This window comes from Girardinichthys multiradiatus, chromosome 9, assembly GCF_021462225.1.
Source record: "Girardinichthys multiradiatus isolate DD_20200921_A chromosome 9, DD_fGirMul_XY1, whole genome shotgun sequence".
Taxonomy (NCBI): Eukaryota; Metazoa; Chordata; class Actinopteri; order Cyprinodontiformes; family Goodeidae; genus Girardinichthys; species Girardinichthys multiradiatus.
In genome coordinates this window covers 46803066-46826950 of record NC_061802.1, presented here as the reverse complement: position 1 = coordinate 46826950, position 23885 = coordinate 46803066, and the positions used below count along the sequence as shown (strand labels likewise).

General features: G+C 39.5%; 1 protein-coding gene across 3 annotated transcripts in view; it reads left to right on the top strand.

Moving 5' to 3' along the window:
• LOC124874391 (calcium homeostasis endoplasmic reticulum protein) overlaps window positions 1-10551 on the top strand; it is a 30174-nt gene extending 19623 nt beyond the window's left edge. For 2 of the 3 annotated variants that reach the window (XM_047375734.1, XM_047375736.1), the window contains 6 exons: window positions 4840-4926; window positions 5206-5352; window positions 9381-9494; window positions 9580-9674; window positions 9811-9996; window positions 10133-10551. In XM_047375734.1, coding sequence (XP_047231690.1) covers window positions 4840-4926; window positions 5206-5352; window positions 9381-9494; window positions 9580-9674; window positions 9811-9996; window positions 10133-10170 — 667 coding nt within the window. In that variant the 3' untranslated portion in view covers window positions 10171-10551. The remainder of the gene's footprint in view (window positions 1-4839; window positions 4927-5205; window positions 5353-9380; window positions 9495-9579; window positions 9675-9810; window positions 9997-10132) is intronic. The other variant, XM_047375735.1, reaches the window with a different exon arrangement.
• The last annotated feature ends 13334 nt before the right edge of the window (window positions 10552-23885 follow it).

Genomic DNA, 23885 nt, shown 5'->3' with positions numbered 1-23885 from the left:
GTAAACCAGCGTCTGCAGGAGGAGGGAGCAGGCAGAGAGCAGCCGCCTGTAATCAGGCTGCCTGCATCGGGCCGAACAGGAGGATGAGTCCGCTGAATCTGCGCTCCACGAATATGCAATATCCAACTTAAAACTAACTTCAAAGGTCATAAGTCCACAGTTTTGCACTTTTAAGTCCTTGTCCTCATTATTGCCATGGCTGAGACAAAAACTTTCTCATAAAGCCCAAATTGTAACTTCTTCAGGCAAACGTTGAAGATTCATCATCCAGACAGCAGCATCTCTCCTCTCTGCTTCTCCTGCCACAACCCCTCACATCAGAACCCCCGAACCTTATTTTCTAAGTTCTGGCTGGACTGTGGTCCAGATAATTATCCCAGTGGATTATTTTAGGCATAAAAAACATAAGACATTCTTGCATATATATAATAATACAAACGTTATTAGTATATACTTTATTTATGTTTTTATTTTCTATTTATTTTTGATCATTTCACACAGATTACTTTAATGTGAATTAATGTAACACGGTAACGTTAATAGCAGCACCGCGCTCTACACTCATGGCTTCAGCTGTTGGGGGGTCAGTGGAAACACAACAGTTACCGTACCGAGGAGAGTGAAACTGAGTGGTGAAGAGCCGCGCCGGCTAAAACGAGCCAGTGGAAAAGGGACATTATAGAAGTTTCCAGTTCCTTAATCTTGCCCAAATCTTCCTCCTTCTTAGACGCATATGATATGATTTATTTTTCCCCCTAATTAAGGCTTTTAAAGCTTCCTATTAAGTTGATTTTCTTTTGGTGTAGTACCTGTGTTTATTTCAAAAAAGGGCTGCAGATCATCATCTTTTAAAAGAAGTTAAATGTCTTATTATACAGCAGTGATGTTTTAAGTCCCCGTCTCCTCCCTCTGCATCATTATTTGTATCAGTCCCAGGCTCTATATCTGCATGGTCAGACAGAGCCATTGCTTTGTTGGGGTCATCCCTTTTGGTCGCATAGACCGACTGAGCTGCGCAGTTCGACATGCGCAGCTCAGCATTTGTGGCAGCGATGGACATCAAAGCTGACGTCATCAGATGCAACGGAGGCGCATATCTGGAGAGGCGAACTTTTGCTCCACAAGGCCATTCCCGGAAGAGCTTGAAAGCTGGAATTCTGTGTGATACAAGAAGGTCAGAAGATTCATTAACCAATCGAAGACCATGCCGACACCATGCAGGTGAAATCTCATGGAGGTTTAATTTCCAAGGAGATGAGTTTCCTCCATGTTGATTGAGTCGACTGCTATGGTTCCTCATATTTTCCCCATTTTGGACGGATAAGTTTACCGTTTTTGAGTTGATCAGGGAGGCGTGACACTCAGACCCCCCCGCACATTTTCTTCAGACCTACGACCCATCCTCAAGCCATTGAAGAGAAGAAGTCGACATCAAAGTAATTTCGTTCGAGGCATTGTTAAGGTGATTTACAATCACTAGTAGTTAATCCAAGGTAGTAATTTGTTGCTTGCAATACTGATGGAAGTGTTTTATGCTGAGCTGCTTTTGATTTGCTGTGCAAGTGTAGCTTGATTGCGGAGTGCGGATGCAATCAGCAAGGTGCATGTTCATGGTTTTGTGTGGCTGATCCCAAATCAGCCAGGAGTTAAAAGTTGGACTTTTAAAGTTTTCCATTCAAAGTAGTTGTGGTCTAAGCCTCGTGGCCTGACCAATTCTTTGTTCCAGTTTTATTACTGGAGCAGAAAGCTTGTTAGTTTCCAATCTAGGAAATAATATTTCCCTAAATATTATTTTAATAAATAAAGGTAGCTAATTGAGAGTTAGTCATCCAGAAGGTTGGTTTTATTCAGCAGATCATTCTTTAAAATGTTATTTTATTAAAATAATATTTTATCTGATCTTGTATTGTGAAGGGTTGTCTAAAGGTGTACTGATTATTGTCTAAGTTGGTTCCAAAACTAACTTAACTTCAGTTCCAGATTCTTCAAGATAATCCTTGGTTCTCAAACATAAACATTGCATGGTAATGTTGCATCACTCTTTTGGTCATAATTTCCAATCATCTTTAATCAACTTGTTTATATTGTACATAGCCCATTAGTTGTCATTATTCTTTAATTCTGCTTGGTAGTTTAGTTGGATTATTCTAGTTTAGTAAAGAGTTTGTTGATTGAAATATGTTTGACTTTGAGTTGACTTATTTTTGTTAATAAATTCTTGTATTTTAAGAAATTGTGTGAATTAATTCCATGTGTGTGCAGAGTTTATGCTGTTCAATAATGTCAGAGCTCGTCTCACACCTTTTTATTTTGTCCTAATACCATCGCCTTACTGGGCTGGTATTCACAGGACAACCCTTAACAGACTGAAATATTATTTGATAAAATATTAAAGTATTAATATTAAATATTAAATTATATATTCATAATCACAACTTTGTTTTTACAAAATGCAACTTGCTCAGTGATATTTAATATCAGCAACAGCAATTCTCAATTATGACTTATGACATTTATATAAAAATGTATATTCTGTTTTACAGCGGTTTGCCAACTGGCAAATATCTACTCAACTATTGTCCTTACTTAACATATGGATGGCAGCTTTATGTTTAGGCATTGGTGGACCAATAAGTTTCTTTGATCTATAAATGGATTCCAAACCTGATTAAAAACTCCTGCCAAAATTATATCGCCCTTCATTTGCCCCAGTTTTTCATTTACTTCATAAAGAAAGTTTAAAGTCTGTTTAGCTGTTCAGCGCACTGTGTCCTAGCCCTGTGGTTGTTTGTGTGGCACAACGCTCCCACTTCCGCTAATGATACGTGGATGTCAAGTGCTGTAATGAGCAATGGAGGAAGATTGCAAAGGGCAAAAAGGAGTACAGAGAAAATGACTGAAAGTGTCAAAGGTGTTGGGTCATTTAAACAGTCCTCCTCATGCTGCTTTCCACATTTTGACATCATGAGACCAAGACGATACCTAACAATTGATCAACAATATCTCACCATGGTGAAGCTTCAAACAGGATGTTCTCAGACCGAAGTAGTCACTGAACGTAGTGTCACAGAGTATCATCTGCAGGTTACAACAGAAAGACTGGAAGAGTCACAGAAAGCTAGAGATGTGGATGTTTTTTGGCCACATCCCACTGATGACCACTTCATTGCGAACAGGGACCTGCAGAAGCAGATGATGAATTGTACACTACTCCAGACACATTTAAAGACACTCAAGTGTCATATTAGTCCATTCAAAACCATTTACCTTAGCATGTAGTGGCCTGCACTTTATCCAGACGTGAATCCCATAGAAACCTATGGGATCAGCTGAGTGGCTGTCTAGAAGCTTGTAACTCTGTACCAAAGAAACTCAATGACCTGAGGGCAGCCTCTGAAGAAGAGTGGGATGCCATGCCTCAGCAGACAATAAGTTGACATGTGAACATCATGAAATGTTTTTGTCAAGATGTAATTGATGCTCCAGGGAACATGACGTGTTATTAAGACACTGTCATTTTTTGTTGTGGTATAACCGCCACTGTTGTTTCAATAATTGAGATGAGGAAATTGCCATTGCATGCTTCTACTTAAACGCCCTACTTTCATGATATGATATTACTGTAGCATGAACGTTTTACGTTTTCCATGAATTTTACCTGAAAGCCAAATAATTCTATGTTTTTGTGAGTAATGTATGTGTAGTAAAGAGCATTGGCTGCTCTGAACCCCGGGGTCCTCCACAATTAACCTTAATGGTGAACCAAATTTATCATCAACATGAACTGCAGCTACCTTTTAAAAGCGTGTCGTACACATCCGTTTACTAAAGATAGATTATCATAATAAATGGGGGCTCTAATCAAAGGGGACTTTCCTAAATAACTTAGGTTTGGGTCTAACATACAAGTTAAAGGTTTAGATGAAGCTTATATTTTTCATAACTCAGAAACCTCCACTGATCAGAACAGTTCAGAGATCACTGACCCCCAATGCTGTCTCACTTACTGACCTAGTAATCATGTTCGATTTTATTATGAAATGAATCAATTTTATTTCTAAAAATCCGTTGAAGTCATTACTGCTGAGAGATACAGGAATGGAGGGCTCAGCAGCACTGTACTAAAAACAAATATTAGATCATTTTTATTCTGCTTTATTAATGATTAAAGATATGCTGTTCTAGCTCAGCGAAGGGTCTTTTCGTACAGCAGTAGATTATTTTTTTTAGATTAAGTAGGATCTCTAGAGCAGGATTTTATCTCCAACTTTTATCTTCCTATGACTGACCACCGTTTTTAAAGGAGGCTACATTGTATAATGCCACACGCAAGGAGGCATTAACACTGTGAACATCAATTCGTGAAGGGGTAGAAATTAAATTGCTGCCCTCTTCTGTATTTTCTTTGATACGTAGGGAGTTAAAAATTATTGTCCCACAGTCAGAAAATTCAGGTGTCAGCAGCCATGTCCAAGAAAATGAAGCAAACAGGTACTCACAAATGTTACAAGCTATAAACACATCTAATATAATAAAAAGTCTCAGTAGACTGTACAGTAAAGGAAAAATGCAACACAAGAAAAGTAAATATTGTACAATTATTAAAAATAACATACTCATGTGCAATTGAGTAGATTAGGGACTTTTTCTATTGGAATCTTTTAAGCCCCTTTCATTTCATCCTTTCAGTCTGCCTCCTGAAACATAATGGGGTGCTTTAGGTAAAATGCAGTTCAGTTAAGCAGTTTGAATTATATGAAAATATGAATGGTGTATACGAATAAGAATGCCAAACTTTGAAATAGAATTTACCGCCAACTTTGGTTTGTTTCTCTTCAGTGAAGGTTGGGAGCAAAATGGCCTGTACGAGTTCTTCAGGGCCAAGATGAGAGCTAGAAGAAAAAAGGAACAGGAGAAAAGGAATAGGTGAGTCTTTTCTGAACTTGAATGTATTTGTTCTACCTGTTTTTATTCTCGCGCAGTGAGAGCGTAGACTGACATTTGATCTTTATCTGTCGGAACAGAGTTGAACTGTTCAGGTTACAGATAACTAGCTCTAATGGAGATGTTTCTTGAAAACACCTATAATTAACTTAGGTTTAAAAAACTTTACTAATCTTGACATCTGTCAAAGATAGTTTATCTTCTCTTCCTGTCAAACATTTATCTTCTCGATTTTTTCCTTTTTTTTTCTCTCTCTTTTAGCAGTCATGGAGGTAGTCGCTCTAGGAGTCGCTCTCGCAGCAGAAGGAGATCATCTTCTCGCTCAAGCTCACACTCCTCAAAGTCGTCCAGGTCACAATCCAATTCATCTCACTCCCGCAGCCGCTCCCGCTCCTACTCACGATCCAGGTCTGAAAACCCGCATTGCACACACATCCGACACTCATGTTTAGAAACTGATCACCAACATTATTGAAACCTTGGAGTGGATTGATGTATATCAGTGGTAATTAACAACATTAGGTCAAGGATCAGAGTTCTTCTAAGAATTACCTGCAGATGGCAGCTTCTAAACCGGCCATATTTATAACTAGTTTTAATTTTGATTTCTACTCTCATGGACAGTAGCATAGAGCATTTACCATGCTCTTTTATCTTTCAAAGCTATTGAACCATTTTCAGCTATGTCTTTGATACCACTGAGCAGAACAGAGGCCCTATCTATATGCAAAGTATCTGTTTCACCATCGGATTCATTATTTGATTATTTTTTTTTGATAGGACAGTGCAACATTTATAAACATGGCTGACACCAGTAAATGTGCTAAATTAAGCCATTAGCTTAGTTTCCATCAGCAGTCCATCTGATTTGAGCCTGATCAATGCTTCATTTATGCTTTTTAAAACTGACCACAAATTATTTTTATAGTGTTTTTATGCATTTTAATTTATTAATGACCTTTTAACCTTACAGGACATCATCAATGGACTGAAAAAAAAAACGAATGCCGCTAGTTCTCACTAAGCAGCAATATTTATCCTATTATTATTATTGTAATTAATAAACCTTTATTTATACAGGGAGTTATTCTGGGACTCTAGACTGTAACACAATGTACCAATGAAAGCAGACGGTGATAACCAACTAACTCAAAAATACAAACTGCAATGAGGGCCAAGATATCTGCATCCAGTTATGATATGTAGATCTCCATCTGGATTATCAGTGTGAGCTTGAAAACTTAGGTTTTCATCTATTATTTGACCAAGCTATTTGTAGGAGGACGCAAGTTTAATAGAGGAACCTTTTGAGGACACGATTTAAGGTAAAATAGGAGGGACTCTATTTTTGCCAGAAAACATCACCTTGGTTTTATTTGCATTCTGTTTCAGACAGAGCTGTTCTAGTTGTTAGTGGATGACATCAAATTCAAACTGCAGATGCAAAAGCCACAGTGCAAGCACAACAATAAACAATGGTATCATCAGCATACAGATGGACAGAAGCCTGTGTGTATTGACCCACAACATTTATATAAAAACTAAACAGTGTGTGTCCAAACACTGACCTTTGAGGTACACCATCAATAATATTTAAAAGCCCAGGGGCCTCATGTATGACAGCATGCGGCTTTCATTCTAAACATTGGCGGTAGGGAGAAATTCTGAAACTTGCTGCGCACAAAAAAATTCAGATGTATGAAACTGCGTAGATATGTCACCGCACACGAAGCCTTTATACATCGGAACTTGTGGTGGATTTGACGTAGCTGCACGTGGCCCTCGGTCCGCCTGGTCCCCGCCTCTAAATACATATGCAAATTAGTATAAGTAGTATAATTATTTTGATAGTATAAAGGAATCAGGAGTTGAGGCCATTGTACCCTTGCATTAGTGAGACACATTTTCACATCACAAATAGGCTGCATATATATTGAATTCATTTCATAAAAGCATTTTCACTTACAGCAGGTGCCCTTATAGCAGTATGGGTGGGATGACTGTTAAATACCCGACCTGTCAGTCAGCTCCCTCTGAAAAGCACCAGTAAAGCACTGCAGCGTAGTGAGAATTGGAACTGGAACTGGCGTCGCACGGTTCCTCCTAGTTTCCGTCTGTAACATTCTATGCAGAGCTCCAAAATAATTGTCCAGGCCAATCTAAACCGGATAATAAGCCATGCATCATCATGTCCCAGCAGATCAGTACGATCTCTGAATAAAACGTTTTCTCCCGCCATCGCTCCACAATACCGCACAACGTTTTGCAGCTATTTATAGACATGTCATTTTCTCCAGCTTGTCCACCTTATGAATTATCAAACCTGACTTCTAAGGAATGAATCTGTTGATTCCAAACAGTTTTCTTTTTCAGTGAGAACGAAAGTGTCCCCTAGATGATTCACATACATTTTATGCTCCTTGGCGCACAGACCAAAGAGCATCTAACATCTACAGGTGACAGAAACAAAGGAAGTTTTACAGTTTGCATCCGACTGAAGTTGTTTCCATCTTTTTCTGAGGTGTGTTACGTCATTGTATGAAGCTAAATGTGATTCACTTTCATCACTCCGGTTTACACCAAAAAGCTCAAAGTCATGGAAAAACATCAGGTTTAATGATCCATATATTAAATAAACTGAATGGAGTCATATTTGAGTGGATTTAGGTAAGGTTTTGTTCTCTGTAGTTTATTATTGTCGACTGAAAAGGTTTGTGTGAGTATCGCACATTTTCACGGCAGGTCAAAAGTTTGCATGGATTTACACATACTTTCACGCAGCGTTCATTTTTGTACATGCCAAGTTCAACGTAAAACATCACGCCATAAGATTTTTGTGTGCAAGTACGCTTTGTACACGAGGCCCCTGGAGTATATCTTTTGATACGAACACACTGTTGTCAGTGTGACAGATGATTATTGAAAGAAAACACAGAGGATGGCCCGTAAAGCTCATGTCACACAGTTTCTGGCACAAAATGTTGTGATCAACAGTGTCAAAGGTTGTAGAAAGGTCAATGAAAAGGCCAGCACAATTTTCTCCAATCATCCAAGGCCTCTATAATGTCATTAATGACCTTAGTGGCAGCAGTGATTGTACTGTGCTTCTTCCTAAACCCAGACAGATCATTTTAAACTATATTATTTAAATAGATATATCCTCAGTTTTTTTTTTACCAATTCTTCTAAAACTAAATTTGATATTCAGAACTGAGGGGTCACCAGTTTTTTAACAGGGGTAAAATATAAGCAGTTTTCCAGATAAAGCTCAGTACATTTATTCAGAAACAAAGCAGACTTTAAATCCACTGCTTCTGTCTTAAAACAATCTGCAAACATATATTTAATCCTATAGCAGCACCACCAGGAATAAAGTATATTGTGGTTCATTCTACTAGCATGGCACAACACTTACATAACTGCCAATTAGTATTGTAGGAAGGTCTTGTTAAATTTAAATTCAGTCTGTCATAAAGTGCGATCCAGCTGCTATGTCAGCATGACTTAGTCTGGTATCAAAGTCTGAACTATTGCCATGAGCCCCAGAAATGCTTTAAACATAACCACCGTAAAAATAAACAAAGAAATAGCCCCCTTCATTTTTAAATTGTTTGCAAGGCAGCATTTCTGGTCTACGGTGACAAGAGATTTTATTTCTTGACACTGTGAGAAATATTGGCCTCCAGCACAGCTAATGGTAAGCTTCATATCAGATTTGTATCTTCTTTTTTGCAATAAACTAAGGGACTTTTTTAGTAATCAAGATTAGTAAAAAACTTTATTCTGTTTGTAAAAAAAAAAACACAAGGCCACCTTGCAAACAAATGCATTTAAAAATGAGCGAGGGGCCTGGTAACTGCAAGCTAAGAAAAGTAGCATAGCATGTCATAGGTACAGTTAAAACTGGTAATTCTGAACTTACAGTTAAAGGAATGCTTTTCAGTGATTATGAGGAAAGATATTAAAATAATTTGTATACTTTGAACAGTAACACATTAATAATGGAACTCTAAAATACTTTTTTATGGTACCATTATTTCGCTCAAATGCAACTTTGCAAAGGTTTTTGTCATGATTCATTTACATAATTATACCTCATTAGTTATCATTTTTATTTATCAGAGGCAATATGATTTTAGTGTGGTTTAAATACAGGAGAATAAACTATGTGCTGAAGCCTGCATTATGACTCTCTAAGATTTCCTTTTTTATGTTGATCATTATGTTAAATAAATAAATAAATAAAACACACTTGACTTATATGGGAAATAAAATAGAAATGTCCTTTATTGAACCACAGTGGGGAAATTGAGGTGAAATTCATCGAATAGATGAAAACAGAATATTTAATGTGGTGTCCTATGTTGTTTTCACCTGAAAGTACTCTGCTGGTTTTCTCCCTAAACAGCATATCTATCTAATCTGACTGCCTTCAGGTCCAGGAGTAGGTCCAGGTCTTCTCGAAGTCGTTCTGGCTCCAGATCCAGATCCCACTCGAATTCTCCAACTAAGCCCCGTCGTGGTCCCAAATCCCGGAGTTCTTCACCTTCGTGAGTTCCATGGCTGTCATGATACATTTTCTCCACAATATGCACTACAAAAAATGTAGATGCCAATCTCAGCTTCTCACTACAGCTCGACTGCAGTGTTGGGCAGTTCCTCGTCTAAACTGTCTGCAGATACCAGATTAGGAGAGGAGAACAAGGGGCACCAACTATTATTAAAGATGGGTATGCTCATTCATTTTTGTTTACTATTGTACCAACTACATTCACATTCTTCTGACTAATGTTTGCAGTATGCAGCTTTTCTCTTCTGAACGCTTTAACAGTTTCCTCTGTGACTTAATTGTCATGTTGGCTTTAGGCTGGAGTGGTTCTGGTGGCTTGGGGGCCAAAGAACAAGGTATCCAGGACCCTATCAAAGGGGGAGATATCAGGGATAAATGGGACCAGTACAAAGGTGTTGGTGTGTCTTTAGATGATCCTTATGAGAACTATAGAAGGAATAAGAGCTACAACTTCGTTGCCCGTATGAAAGCAAGAGAGGAAGGTAACAGACATTCCATCGTTACATAACTGTAATAAATCACTTTATATCTCTGCATCTGGAGAATATTTTTTCTTTAATGAAACAATTAGATTTAAAAAGAAAACTCTAACAATACCATTTCTTTTGCCTGTTTTAGTCAATCGGGAGGCCCAGGAATCCCCATCAACTGACTGAGGCCATCAGAATTCTGTTTCACCTTGGATCCTGGGGTTGGAGTTTTCTGTCCAGGATGCCTAACACCCCTATAAAGATTTCGTGTTTACCAGTAATCAGAGTGACAGTACATTACAATCGTGCTTAGAGTTGAGTTAAGTGTTAACACATTGCATGAACTTCTTTCTCGTCCTCTTTTGGTAGATTTGACTAACGTAACAGTTAGCAATAAGGTGACAATGGTCATATGGCTGTTAATGCAAAGAAATGAGTCTAATAAACCAGACAATTCTTCCTGAGTCTAAAATGTGTTCTGCAATGGCCATCTCTAGTTGATGTTTAAGTCATTCAAATCAGCAAAGGCTGTATGAGAACAAATGAATCAATAAATGCTTATTTTGAGATTTAGAAATCAGTTTTTGTTCCTCAGCATTGTTCTATAGGCACAAAGCCATTTCACTTTTACTGATACAGTAAACATTAACAAAGACATTGTAGGTTCTCTTTAAAACTGCTTTTCAAACAATTTGTTGGTTAAAATAATCTTGATGAAATGGCACATCACAAAAAGAGGGAAACCGTCAAATTGATAAGGGAGATCTGGGGAACCCACCCCCACCGGTACTTTGGGGCTTGGGCTCAGCTTGGCTAAGCCAGAACAAGTGTTGGACTTATCCCCAATGAGCAAGAAGGTTGTCAACTTTGACGCATTAGCTTGCAAAAGTTCCCTGTCTTTATGCACTGAACACCAGTTACTTAAACCCACACCATCAGAATTAGCTTGTTTTAAAGGAAATGTACACATAGAACGCATTAAAACATAACCAAAAAATTCACGTGAATGAGGGGGAATTTCTTTATTTCATAATTAGCAGTAACAACTTTATTTATTATTTTTGTTATTTTTTTAAACTATGTTCTGTTTGGCAGAATAGCGCTCAGAATTGTCTGAGTACCAAGAAGATGCCCAACAGATTTACTTTCACAAGTGGAGCATTATGGCTAACGCTTTAATGCTCTGCTTGATATTTATAACATAAACTTTATTAGAAACTGCTTTGGGATTATTTCAATTGTTATGGACAAGGAAACGGAAACAAAAAGGAAGAAATAAGAAGCAGGAAAGAGAGAAGTGGGGCAAAAAGAAAAAAGGTGGAGATGGAGAAAAGAATGGAGGAAAGAGAAGGATGAAGAGGTTATAAGATTACATCCTAGAAGATTGGTTCTACACCTCCAGAAACATATATAATAACAGCATTGTTACCAAAAAGTGCACGTGACTAATGAATGCAAGATGTATTTAGTGGTAACTGCGGCTCAATAGAGAACATCTGTGTATCTGTTAACACCTAAATCTAATCACCTGTGGGTCTGAGTGTGAGCGTGCTTGTGTATACATGGTTTCTCCATAAAAATATGCCATAGCGGGTGGGAGGAACCACAAACCTGCCCCCCTGGGCAGGAGATCCGAGCCAAAGCCCCAATCACAATCTTGTTTTTCTCTGCTCGAAATATAAGCCCTTTGTTCAGAGACAACCTGTAATAAAGAGGACTGTGAGAAAATGGTCACGGGAAGCTAAAGAGGTTGCTTTAAGGCTACAGACCGGGACGCACTGTGCCAGCCTCATGGAAAGGACATCAATGCCATGACTGAGTGTGTAACCAACTATATAAACTTCTGTGTGGATAACACAATCCCCGCCAGAACCATGAGATGCTTCCCCAATAACAAACCTTGGATCACCAGTGACCTGAAGGACCTGCTTGACAAGAAAAAAAGCCTTCAGAGAGGGAGACAGGCAATTATTGAGGATACTATAAGATATTGCATAGATTTTATTTACCAATAACCTTTGCTGGAAATGTAAAAAAGAACCAGGAACCTTTATACATGCAATTTGGGAATGTAAATAAATTTTTCCTTTTTGGAAAACAGTACTTCGACATTGAGAAATTGCTGGTTGTGGGGATACCCGTGTCACCAAGACTATGATTATTAGGGGATCAAACGATGCCTAATATATCAAAACACCAAAGCACAGTGATGCAGGTGGGTATGGTCGCGGCTGCCAGAGTAGACCTCAGATTATGGAAATCCACCTCTGCCCCAATTATTAAAAACTTGTTGGAAATAGCGTCGTCATGAACAAATGCTGGCCAAGCTAAATAATGACATAGAAAACTTCAAGTTTAGCTAGATCATTAGGGGCTTAATATGCGAGGAGATTTTTTTTTATTCTAACCTGGATATTACAGGAACACAATGAAGGGAATCTAAAATAGGAGGAATATTGATCTCTCTCTTTAATTTTCATCATACCTCTACAGAATTTTAGATTTTTTTGTGGATATCCTGATAGTAAAGAATTACAATTGTCCAGCCTTGAAGTAACAAATGCATGGACTAGTTTTTCAGTATCACGTTTGGATAGAATTTTTCTAATTTTGGCAGTATTCCAGAAGGGGAAAGAATGAAATCCTAGAGAACTGTTTAATGTCAGATTGAAATGATATGTCCTTGTCAAAAATAACACCAAAATGTTTTACTTTATTAACCGAGGTCCATTTAAAGCCGTTCACATTAATTGATTGATTAAGCAGTTTCTTTTTCGAAGATTCCGGTCCACAGACGACAACTTCTGTCTTGTCTAAATTTACAAGCAGAAAATTTAAAGTTATCCAAATTTTTATGTCTTCAAGACATGCCTGTAGTCTATCTAACTGGTTGGGCTCATCAGGATTCATGGATAAGTAAAGCTGAGTATCATCAGCGTAACAGTGAAAATGTATTCTATGTTGCCTGATAATTTTACCTATTGGAAGCATATATATAGTAAAGAGAATTGGCCCAAGCACTGAACCCTGTGGTACTCCACAATTAACCCTGGAGTTTGAAGATGATTTATCATTTACATGAACAAACTGGAATCTGTCACAAATAAGATTTAAACCAGCCTAGCGCTGTTCCCCTGATCCCTACAGCATACTCCAGCCTTTCTATGAGAATATTTTGATTGACTGTATCAAATGCAGCAGAGATTTAACAGAACAAGTACAGACACATTATCTGTACTTGTTATCTGAGGCCATGAGAATATCTTTAGTAACGTTCACTAGTGCTGTTTCCTTGCAATGAGGAGCCCTGAAACCTGACTAAAACTCTTCAAACAGATAATTGGTGTAAATGCTCACACACTTGATTAGCAACTATTTTTAGAATTTTAGATAAAAATGGAAGATTGGGTATACAGGTCCTTCTGAAAATATTAGCATATTGTGATAAAGTTCATTATTTTCCATAATGTCATGATGAAAATTTTAAATTCATATATTTTACATTCATTGCACACTAACTGAAATATTTCAGGTCTTTTATTGTCTTAATACGGATGATTTTGGCATACAGCTTATGAAAACCCAAAATTCCTATCTCACAAAATTAGCATATCATTAAAAGTGTCTCTAAACGAGCTATGAACCTAATCATCTGAATCAACGAGTTAACTCTAAACACATGCAAAAGATTCCTGAGGCCATTAAAACTCCCAGCCTGGTTCATCACTCAAAACCCCAATCATGGGTAAGACTGCCGACCTGATTGCTGTCCAGAAGGCCACTATTGACACCCTCAAGCAAGAGGGTAAGACACAGAAAGACATTTCTGAACAAATAGGCTGTTCCCAGAGTGCTGTATCAAGGCACCTCAGTGGGAACTCTGTGGGAAGGAAAAAGTGTGGCAGAAAACACTGCACAACGAGAAGAGGTGACCGGACCCTGAGGAAGATTGTGGAGAAGGGCCGATTCCAGACCTTGGGGGACCTGCGGAAGCAGTGGACTGAGTCTGGAGTAGAAACATCCAGAGCCACCGTGCACAGACGTGTGCAGGAAATGGGCTACAGGTGCCGCATTCCCCGGGTCAAGCCACTTTTGAACCAGAAGCAGCGGCAGAAGCGCCTGACCTGGGCTACAGAGAAGCAGCACTGGACTGTTGCTCAGTGGTCCAAAGTACTTTTTTCGGATGAAAGCAAATTCTGCATGTCATTCGGAAATCAAGGTGCCAGAGTCTGGAGGAAGACCGGGGAGAAGGAAATGCCAAAATGCCAGAAGTCCAGTGTCAAGTACCCACAGTCAGTGATGGTCTGGGGTGCCGTGTCAGCTGCTGGTGTTGGTCCACTGTGTTTTATCAAGGGCAGGGTCAATGCAGCTAGCTATCAGGAGATTTTGGAGCACTTCATGCTTCCATCTGCTGAAAAGCTTTATGGAGATGAAGATTTCATTTTTCAGCACGACCTGGCACCTGCTCACAGTGCCAAAACCACTGGTAAATGGTTTACTGACCATAGTATCACTGTGCTCAATTGGCCGGCCAACTCTCCTGACCTGAACCCCATAGAGAATCTGTGGGATATTGTGAAGAGAACGTTGAGAGACTCAAGACCCAACACTCTGGATGAGCTAAAGGCCGCTATCGAAGCATCCTGGGCCTCCATAAGACCTCAGCAGTGCCACAGGCTGATTGCCTCCATGCCACGCCGCATTGAAGCAGTCATTTCTGCAAAAGGATTCCCGACCAAGTACTGAGTGCATAACTGTACATGATTATTTGAAGGTTGACGTTTTTTGTATTAAAAACACTTTTCTTTTATTGGTCGGATGAAATATGCTAATTTTGTGAGATAGGAATTTTGGGTTTTCATGAGCTGTATGCCAAAATCATCCGTATTAAGACAATAAAAGACCTGAAATATTTCAGTTAGTGTGCAATGAATCTAAAATATATGAATGTTAAATTTTCATCATGACATTATGGAAAATAATTAACTTTATCACAATATGCTAATATTTTGAGAAGGACCTGTAGGTCTGTGTGGAGGTTCCTCCAGCTATTTCACAGTGTTAGTATTTTAATGTTTCCTCTACACATCATATTTGTTTGATGGCACTTTCTTGTATTATTTTGGATGTTTGCTAAGCTGGGTGCACACAGTTAGTAAACACCCTATGTTAGTGTACATTATTATTGGTTGGTTCTTTAGCTCAGGTGGAAGGAACTAGCTGGGGGGAGCAAATGTGACGTGACACCAGGAAGTGGAGGAAGCCATCAGGCTGGTGAAAAAGGGGGACTTAACTCTGGAGAAGCTGTCAAACTCTGAAAGCTCCATTGTTTAAAAAATGTTTGGAGTTAGAATGTCTTAGTTTTTATATTTGTGTTGTAGTTATGATTTGTAAGGGTGAATTAGTTGTTTAGGTTTATTTATTGTTTGGCTTAGTTGTCTTGTCCCTCCCTTCCTTGTTTCACGTAGGCTAGCCTGTATGTTTAAATTCCCTTGTGTTTGGTGTAAGAAGTCAGTCCTGCTTTGTCAGTTTAGGTTAGGTGTTGGTTGATTCTTTCCTATGGGCCCATTTTTCTAGATTATTTTGTGTGCTTTTTGATGGATTTTTGGTAACTTTCATGGAAGAATAAATAGAGGATATTTCTTGTATACTTTTGTCTTTTGTCTAACTGTTTGGTCCCTGACAGTCTGTAATTTAGTAAACCATTTTGATCAAGCAAAGGTTTCTTAAGCAAAGGTTTAATTACAGCTACCTTAAAACCCTTGGTACATATCCATTTCCTAAGGATAGATTAATCATATCTAAAATGGGGCTGGGTAATTAGCTGTTCTGGCTTGACGAAGTGTCTTTTTATACAACAGTAGACTATTTTTCCAGATTAAGTGGGAGTCCTCTAGGTGTGTAGAGTGCCAATTTCTCTCTAATTTTCTAACACTGTGCTTAAAAGAATGCAGCTCTAAATTAAGCCAGGGAGCCAGTCTCCTATGAATTATTACCTTCTTTTTCAAGGGTGTTGCACTGTCTAATGCACCACGCAGTGAAGAAGTAACCCTATGAACAAGATAATAAATTTGTGAAGGGGAAGAAACAAAATAATTTCCCTCATCTGTGTTTTTCTGTGATAATGGAAAAATTAAAAATGGAACAGATTCTTTAAAGGTTGCTACAGCATTGTCTGATAATGATCTACTATAATGAACTTTTCTTGTGGAGAACTTTGTTAAATTAATCTCAAAGGTTATTAAAATGGTCAGACAGGACAGGGTTATGAGGAAATATTATTTCTTTACACTCAATGTCATATGTCAGCACAAGGTCCAGAGAATGAAGACTCAGGTGGGTAGGTTTGCCAATGTTTTGACCAAAGCCAATTGAATTTAAGGTAGCGTTAAAGGCCATATTTTGGCTATCTCTTTCAGTGTCGACATGATTAAAATCCCCTACTATACTGTATTTAACAATAAGTCAGAAGTCTGGAAACTAATCTAAAATTGAGAATAATGGCCTGGTGGAAAGTACAAAACAGGAACAAGTGGTTCTAGTGCTTATATATATACAGGGGTTGGACAATGAAACTGAAACACCTGTCATTTTAGTGTGGGAGGTTTTATGGCTAAATTGGACCAGCCTGGTAGCCAGTCTTCATTGATTGCACATTGCACCAGTAAGAGCAGAGAGTAAAGGTTCAATTAGCAGGGTAAGAGCACAGTTTTGCTCAAAATATTGAAATGCACACAACATTATGGGTGACATACCAGAGTTCAAAAGAGGACAAATTGTTGGTGCACGTCTTGCTGGCGCATCTGTGACCAAGACAGTAAGTCTTTGTGATGTATCAAGAGCCACAGTATCCAGGGTAATGTCAGCATACCACCAAGAAGGACGAACCACATCCAACAGGATTAACTGTGGACGCAAGAGGAAGCTATCTGAAAGGGATGTTCGGGTGTTAACCCGGATTGTATCCAAAAAACATAAAACCACGGCTGCCCAAATCACAGCAGAATTAAATGTGCACCTCAACTCTCCTGTTTCCACCAGAACTGTCCGTTGGGAGCTCCACAGGGTCAATATACATGGCCGGGCTGCTATAGCCAAACCTTTGGTCACTCATGCCAATGCCAAACGTCGGTTTCAATGGTGCAAGAAGCGCAAATCTTGGGCTGTGGACAATGTGAAACATGTATTGTTCTCTGATGACTCCACCTTTACTGTTTTCCCCACATCCGGGAGAGTTACGGTGTGGAGAAGCCCCAAAGAAGCGTACCACCCAGACTGTTGCATGCCCAGAGTGAAGCATGGGGGTGGATCAGTGATGGTTTGGGCTGCCATATCATGGCATTCCCTTGGCCCAATACTTGTGCTAGATGGGCTGCCAAGGACTACTGAACCATTCTTGAGGACCATGTGCATCCAATGGTTCAAACATTGTATCCTGAAGGTGGTGCTGTGTATCAGGATGACAATGCACCAATACACACAGCAAGACTGGTGAAAGATTGTTTGATGAACATGAAAGTGAAGTTGAACATCTCCCATGGCCTGTACAGTCACCAGATCTAAATATTATTGAGCCACTTTGGGGTGTTTTGAAGGAGCGAGTCAGGAAACATTTTCCTCCACCAGTATCACGTAGTGACCTGGCCACTATCCTGCAAGAAGAATGGCTTAAAATCCCTCTGACCACTGTGCAGGACTTGTATATGTCAGTCCCAAGACGAATTGACGCTGTATTGGCCGCATAAGGAGGCCCTACACCATACTAATAAATTATTGTGGTCTAAAACCAGGTGTTTCAGTTTCATTGTCCAACCCCTGTATATGCATATTCATACATATGGTAAATGGCCTGCATTTGTATAGCGCTTTAGCAAGTCCCCAGAGACCCTGTAGTGGAATTTTCTTATCAAAGTGGGAGAGAAGTTGACTCACAACAAGAGAAATTTTGGACTTTGTCTTTATAAGTTTTATTCAAAGGCATTCAGTGTTTGAAAACACTGTCACTGAGCTTGGTCAGTGAAGCAGAGCCCCGATCAACATTTACACACAGTATTTAAAGAGTATGTGGGTGTTACCTCAACTTAAAAGAGTTTGTGCTTTATGGCCCTAGACCCTCCTCGGGTCAGAGGTAACAAAGTTATCTACGAGCAGACCATCTGCTCTTCCTGAGACATCACCCTAAAGGATGGGTTTTAACCATTAAATGTCTGATACTGGCTTTTACAGCTTCCTCCTCTAACACAAGATGTTCTGAGGAGAGAGGTAACATAAAGGTCATACACTTTGGAACACTTTAGAACACTAAATAAAAGAATTTCCATTATAACCCAAAAGCGCTTTACACTACAATAAGTCATTTACCCATTCATACACACTGACAGTGGAAGACTACACTCACCGGCCACTTTATTAGGTACACCAGTCCAGTTGAATTTCTAATCAGCCACTCTCATGGCAGCAACTCAATGCATTTAGGCATGTAGACATGGTCAAGACGATCTGCTGCAGTTCAAACCGAGCATCAGAATGGGGAAGAAAGGTGATTTAAGTGACTTTGAACGTGGCATGGATGTTGGTGCCAGACGGGCTGGTCTGAGTATTTTAGAAACTGCTGATCTACTGGGATTTTCACACACTACCATCTCTAGGGTTTACAGAGAATTGTCCGAAAAAGAGAAAATATCCAGTGAGCAGCCCTTCGGTGGGCGCAAATGGCTTGTTAATGCTTTGAGATGTGGTAGAACGGGAGATTCGCATCATGGATGTGAGAATAGGGAGTGCTTTAGTGTTTACTTTAAATACAGAGATAAAACTCTGCACTTTACATGCAGCATTCGTTGGAAAAAGAACACCCGTTCAACAATGGCTAGAGTTAAGAGAGTTTATCGTCAAGCGGAGGAGAAACACAACGCGTGCCAAGATGATGATGATGAACAAGCAACTGCATCATATACTTCCTCAACGGAGATACCTATCAGAATTCCCATCATGACATACTCTACCGATGATGAGGATCCAACATCAACTTCAACAACCATGGTTGAAAATCAGACCTCGGGTCGGCCAAGAGGTATGTCAGTTCTGTGCGAAACCCCAGTGACCGTCTACCAGTATTCATCCCGTGAATTGAATGCTCCTAAGAAATCAACATACTACATCTGCAGGGTACAAAGACCCCCGTTCGACACTCTGCAGGAAGAATGGTCTTTGGAGCCATATGGCCTGGTTGGCAGCTGGGGTTATATTTTCATGTATGAAATAGGAGAGCTTTGCCTGTATCAATTGGATCAAGATGAGGTATTTAATGGATCACTGGCTCTGTGTACTCTCAACCACAGCGACTGGGCTGTGTTAAGGCTTGCAATCCCACACCTTAACGATAGCCTTGAAACAGTCTCAAGGCAGGAGAGGGAGGAAGAAGAAGAAAATGAACTGTCTCCTAGACCTGTAAAACGGGCGAGAATGTTTCATATACCATCCGATGTTGAAATAGCTGAGAGAGAACCTCTCTTTAGCGCAGTGTGGGGGTCAAAAACCACAGCAAATGGCCGCTGGTCTTTTCGGGCAAGCAAACGCAGGAACAACCGGACGAGTCCCTCAGATCTGTTTGTGTTGGAGGCTTTCAATCAGGACTGTGGCGTATTCAAGACAATGCTGGCTCTGCCGTTTGAAGCTTGGGCAGAGAAGATGAGTGAAATTGGACATTGTCTTTCCGACCTTTTCCACAAGTCACGAAGTTGGATCGATGTCATGTCAGTGAAAAAAACCCTGACGTTTCCTGTTTTACGTTTAGAACGAACCCTCTTCTGAGGACACGCCCCTTCCTATGATATATATATACGGGGGGATAACTGCAAGCTCACAGACACTGAGAATCAAACAACTTAACTCTGTTTCAGAGTGCTATGGACTGACAAACTGATCTCACATGTTTGATGACTTGTTGTATCATTTTCTTTTTAGTATTCCAGTACTTTAATTAATCTGCATTATATGATTTTTCTTCTTTTTTCTTTTTACTATTAAATACAATTAAAGTAGGAACATAGTAACCTTTCCCAAAAGTGTTGTTTAAAAGCTAGTAGTGTTTGAATTCATCTGCATTAATCTGCATTTTATCTGATTTTGTTTTTTGGTTGTTTTCTTTTAATATTAAATACAAAAATAAATAAAAAATAAGGATAAATCTACCCTCCTGTGTGTTTTTTCTCATTATTTAACAAGTAATCGGCAGAGTGAGCATAAGGCAGAGATGGCAGGAAGACGGCTGATGAAGAAAGTATATTATAGCCCTTCAAATCCGGGAAGTTTTGGGGGTGTAGATAGGCTGAGGAGGGTTATGCAAGATGAAACGGGAAAGAAGGTTGCGGTTGAAAAAGTTAAAGATTTTTTATCAAGAGAAGATACCTATACTCTACATAAACCTGCAAGAATAAAGTTCCCGAGAAACAGAGTTTTTGTCACCAGACCATTGAGGCAGTTCCAGGCTGATCTCTGTGACATGCAAGCTCTGGCCATGGAAAATGATGGTTATAATTATTTATTAACAGTCATTGACATCTTTTCAAAAAGGGCGTATGTACGAGTTTTGAAGAGGAAAACAGCCGCTGAGGTGGTAAAGGCATTTGAATCAGTTTTTACAGAAAGTCAGACCCCCAAAAAACTATCGATCGAAGATAAAATTTACACCGAGATCCAGCCTTTATCAGCAATCACTGATGGAGGCCCGATCGAGTTTTTCATTCCGGGAGACGGAGAAAAGTATCTGGATCTCAACGATACGCTGTTGCATCTCAGAGTGAAAATTACTAACGAGAATGGAACAAACCTGCCAGATGATGCACCTGTAGGGCTCATCAACTACCCGTTAAACACCATCTTCAGTCAGTGTGACGTCACTCTCGGAGATCGAATGATTTCACAATCCAAATTCCAGGGAGGTACATCTCCTAGGCCCCCTGCATGCAGACATATTTTTCTGTGAGAGACTTCTTTCAAACTCTGTTGACCTCAAAATTAAACTTACAAGAGCCAACGATGCCTTTTGTCTCATGGCAGCAAGAGACTCCACTTACAAACTCAGGATATTAGGAGCATCTCTTTTTATCAAAAAAGTTACTGTCTCTCCAGCTGTACGACTGGGGCACGCTTCAGCTTTAATGAAGGCAAATGCTCTGTATCCACTGTGTGAATGTAAAAACATATTCCATCCCTGAAAATTCAAGGGTGTGCAACCAAGAGAATCTTTTCTTAGGCATCTTTCCCAAGTATGTGGTGATTGCGTTACTGGATTATGATGCTTTTACAGGAACACGCAATCTCAATCCGTTTGACTTTAATCATTTTGATATGGAATATTTAGCTTTGTGTAAGGATGGCAGACAAATTCCTGCTAAAGCCTTCCAGCCCAATTTTAACCAAGGTCATTCAGTGAGAGAGTATTACAACTTGTTTACGGCTACAGGACGACATCTAAAAGATCTTCCACTGAGTATAACACGTCAGGAATTTAATCAAGGATACTCTCTATTCACATTTAATCTTAACCCGGGCGAGGACACAGATGCTCTATCTCCAGTTTCCAATGGGAATTTAAGATTGGAAATGCGCTTCAGAAACCCGTTGCCTCATACCACCACGCTGATCATCTACGCTTGTTATGACTCTATTTTAGAGATTGATTCAAAGAGGCGTGTGCTGGTGGATTATTATTAATCTAATCAGGCATGAATAATCATGAAATTGAGAGCCTGATGCGTCATCTGCTGGGAGATTTGTTTTGTGGTGTATGGCCGTGCTACCAGCTGCCGCTGCTAGCTGACAAATTCCCAGGGCCAGCCTACTTTATTGTGAACACACATCCTTCACACATGCCGAAGGATGTGTGAAGGATGCCTAGCTCTGACTTTGGATGAGAATGGTCAATCCAGCTTTTTTGACTTTTATGGATTCTCTCCGGATTTCGAGTTCTACCCGTCAAGCATCGTAACATTTTTAGAAGACAGATCCTCAAAAATATTGTATCATAATAATCAGCTTCAAAACACTCTGTCCACTGTGTGCGGTCACCATTGCATTTTTTATCTATGTCATAGAGCGTGCGGATTATCACTGCAGCAAGTGTTGTCGAAATACACCGGAGATGTGATTAAGAATGATTTAATGGTATCTAACTTTGTGAAAAAATATCAGAAATGTGTCATTAATCAAAGTTGTACATTTTATACTCACGGAACATGCTCTTTGGAGATATTTATGGACTGTTATGGAATTTAAATTGTCTTATTTTTTTTTTATTGTTTTTTTTTTTTTCTTATGATTTAATATTTGTATATTTGTGTAATGATATCATATGTTAGTGTGTGAAGTAGAGAACGAAGTTAGACTTGAAAAATATAATCAATAAATATTTTATTGAATAAAAGAAATAGACTACATGTTTCATTTTCTTATAACGGTTTATGATGAAAATGTAATCCATCGGGGTGGTAGTGTCGTCTTACGAAGAGACTTTTGATCTCCCATCAGCATTTTTTGGATCTTCCAGCTCAGATCTCGACCAGTAGGGAGAATGAGTTATCTGCCTTCTTCTTCTTTTTCTTCTCTGCTTAACGCTGGGGGGTGTACCCCCATTTTCAATCGATGTACCCTCTGTTTTGAAACGTCTATATTCTTCACGAGCATAAGGGTTAATGACTGAAGATATAGGGATGTTTACTTCTGACATGGAGTGTAGAAAATCAGACCATCCTCGGGTTTGTGATGCTCCAGATTTTTTAAACGGAAGCATGAGATATTTCAACAAATCAATCATGTGGGACCCTTTTATAACATTTCCTTTAAATACAAATTCACCTCGCGAAGTCCAACTCTCACTTCTTTCGGATAATTTCTTCAAAATGTACTCGGCATTTTTACGGTTGTGTTTAGGAAGGCTTTTCAGTACTTCCGTAAGAACCTGATCCTTAGGGGCCTCGTCCTGCCCTGGGGCTTGTTTTTCTTGGGACCGCTCATGTTCAGGAACCTCTATGTCACGCTGCAGCGTTAAACTGACCCGCTGTTTTTCTTCTTTGACACCTTGCTTAAGTAAAGTCAGATACCTCTGGAGAAGAGCATCGTATCTCTTGATTTTTTCATAAGAAGTCAAAACCGGCTCGTTTAATATCGCTCTCATTTCAGCATCCAAATTCTCCTCCGCCGTCTGTCTGATGGACGTGTCTGACTGGGTCAGACGCTTGAATTGATGAGGTGAAATGAGAAACATCTTCTGCGATGTTCTGAGAGACATTATCTCCTGATGATTCCACCCACTAGATCACCGATCAAGGGTGCAAGAGCCGTTAAGATGGGGAGAATAAAACCACCTCGTTGCTTTTTGAGAGCCAACTGTTTAGTTTTTATCCCGGTTCTTTTATCACCCAACAATCTGATGATTTTTCTTTGTTTCTTCAATTGTCGTTGTTGAGAGGGGGATAGTTTAATGTTACCTTTTAGGATATTCAGTGCAATCTCGCACAGAGCCTGAATAAAGTCGGGAGAGCAGTGTGCGAGAATATCTTTACGTTTCTGTGGACAGGCCTGGTACAAAGCTCTGAATAATGGTAAATTCCTTTTTATACGCGCTGACATGATGACTTACTTTGTTCTGGGTACGTACACAGCAGGCCACTGCTGAGGAAGTATCCCCGTTCTCAGTCTGAAATGTTCTGGGCAGGTAGGCGTAAAATCGATGATTAAATATCCATGAGCTTCTCTCGTTGCGTCTTCAAAACTCTCCAAGAAGAGACCCTTTTGCGATGGAAACATTTGGCGGGCCAGTATATTCAGCTGCAGCTTATCTCTCGGGTTCTTAAACAACACCATATAATTACAGTTCAAACTAATAGTGCGACTGAACTTCC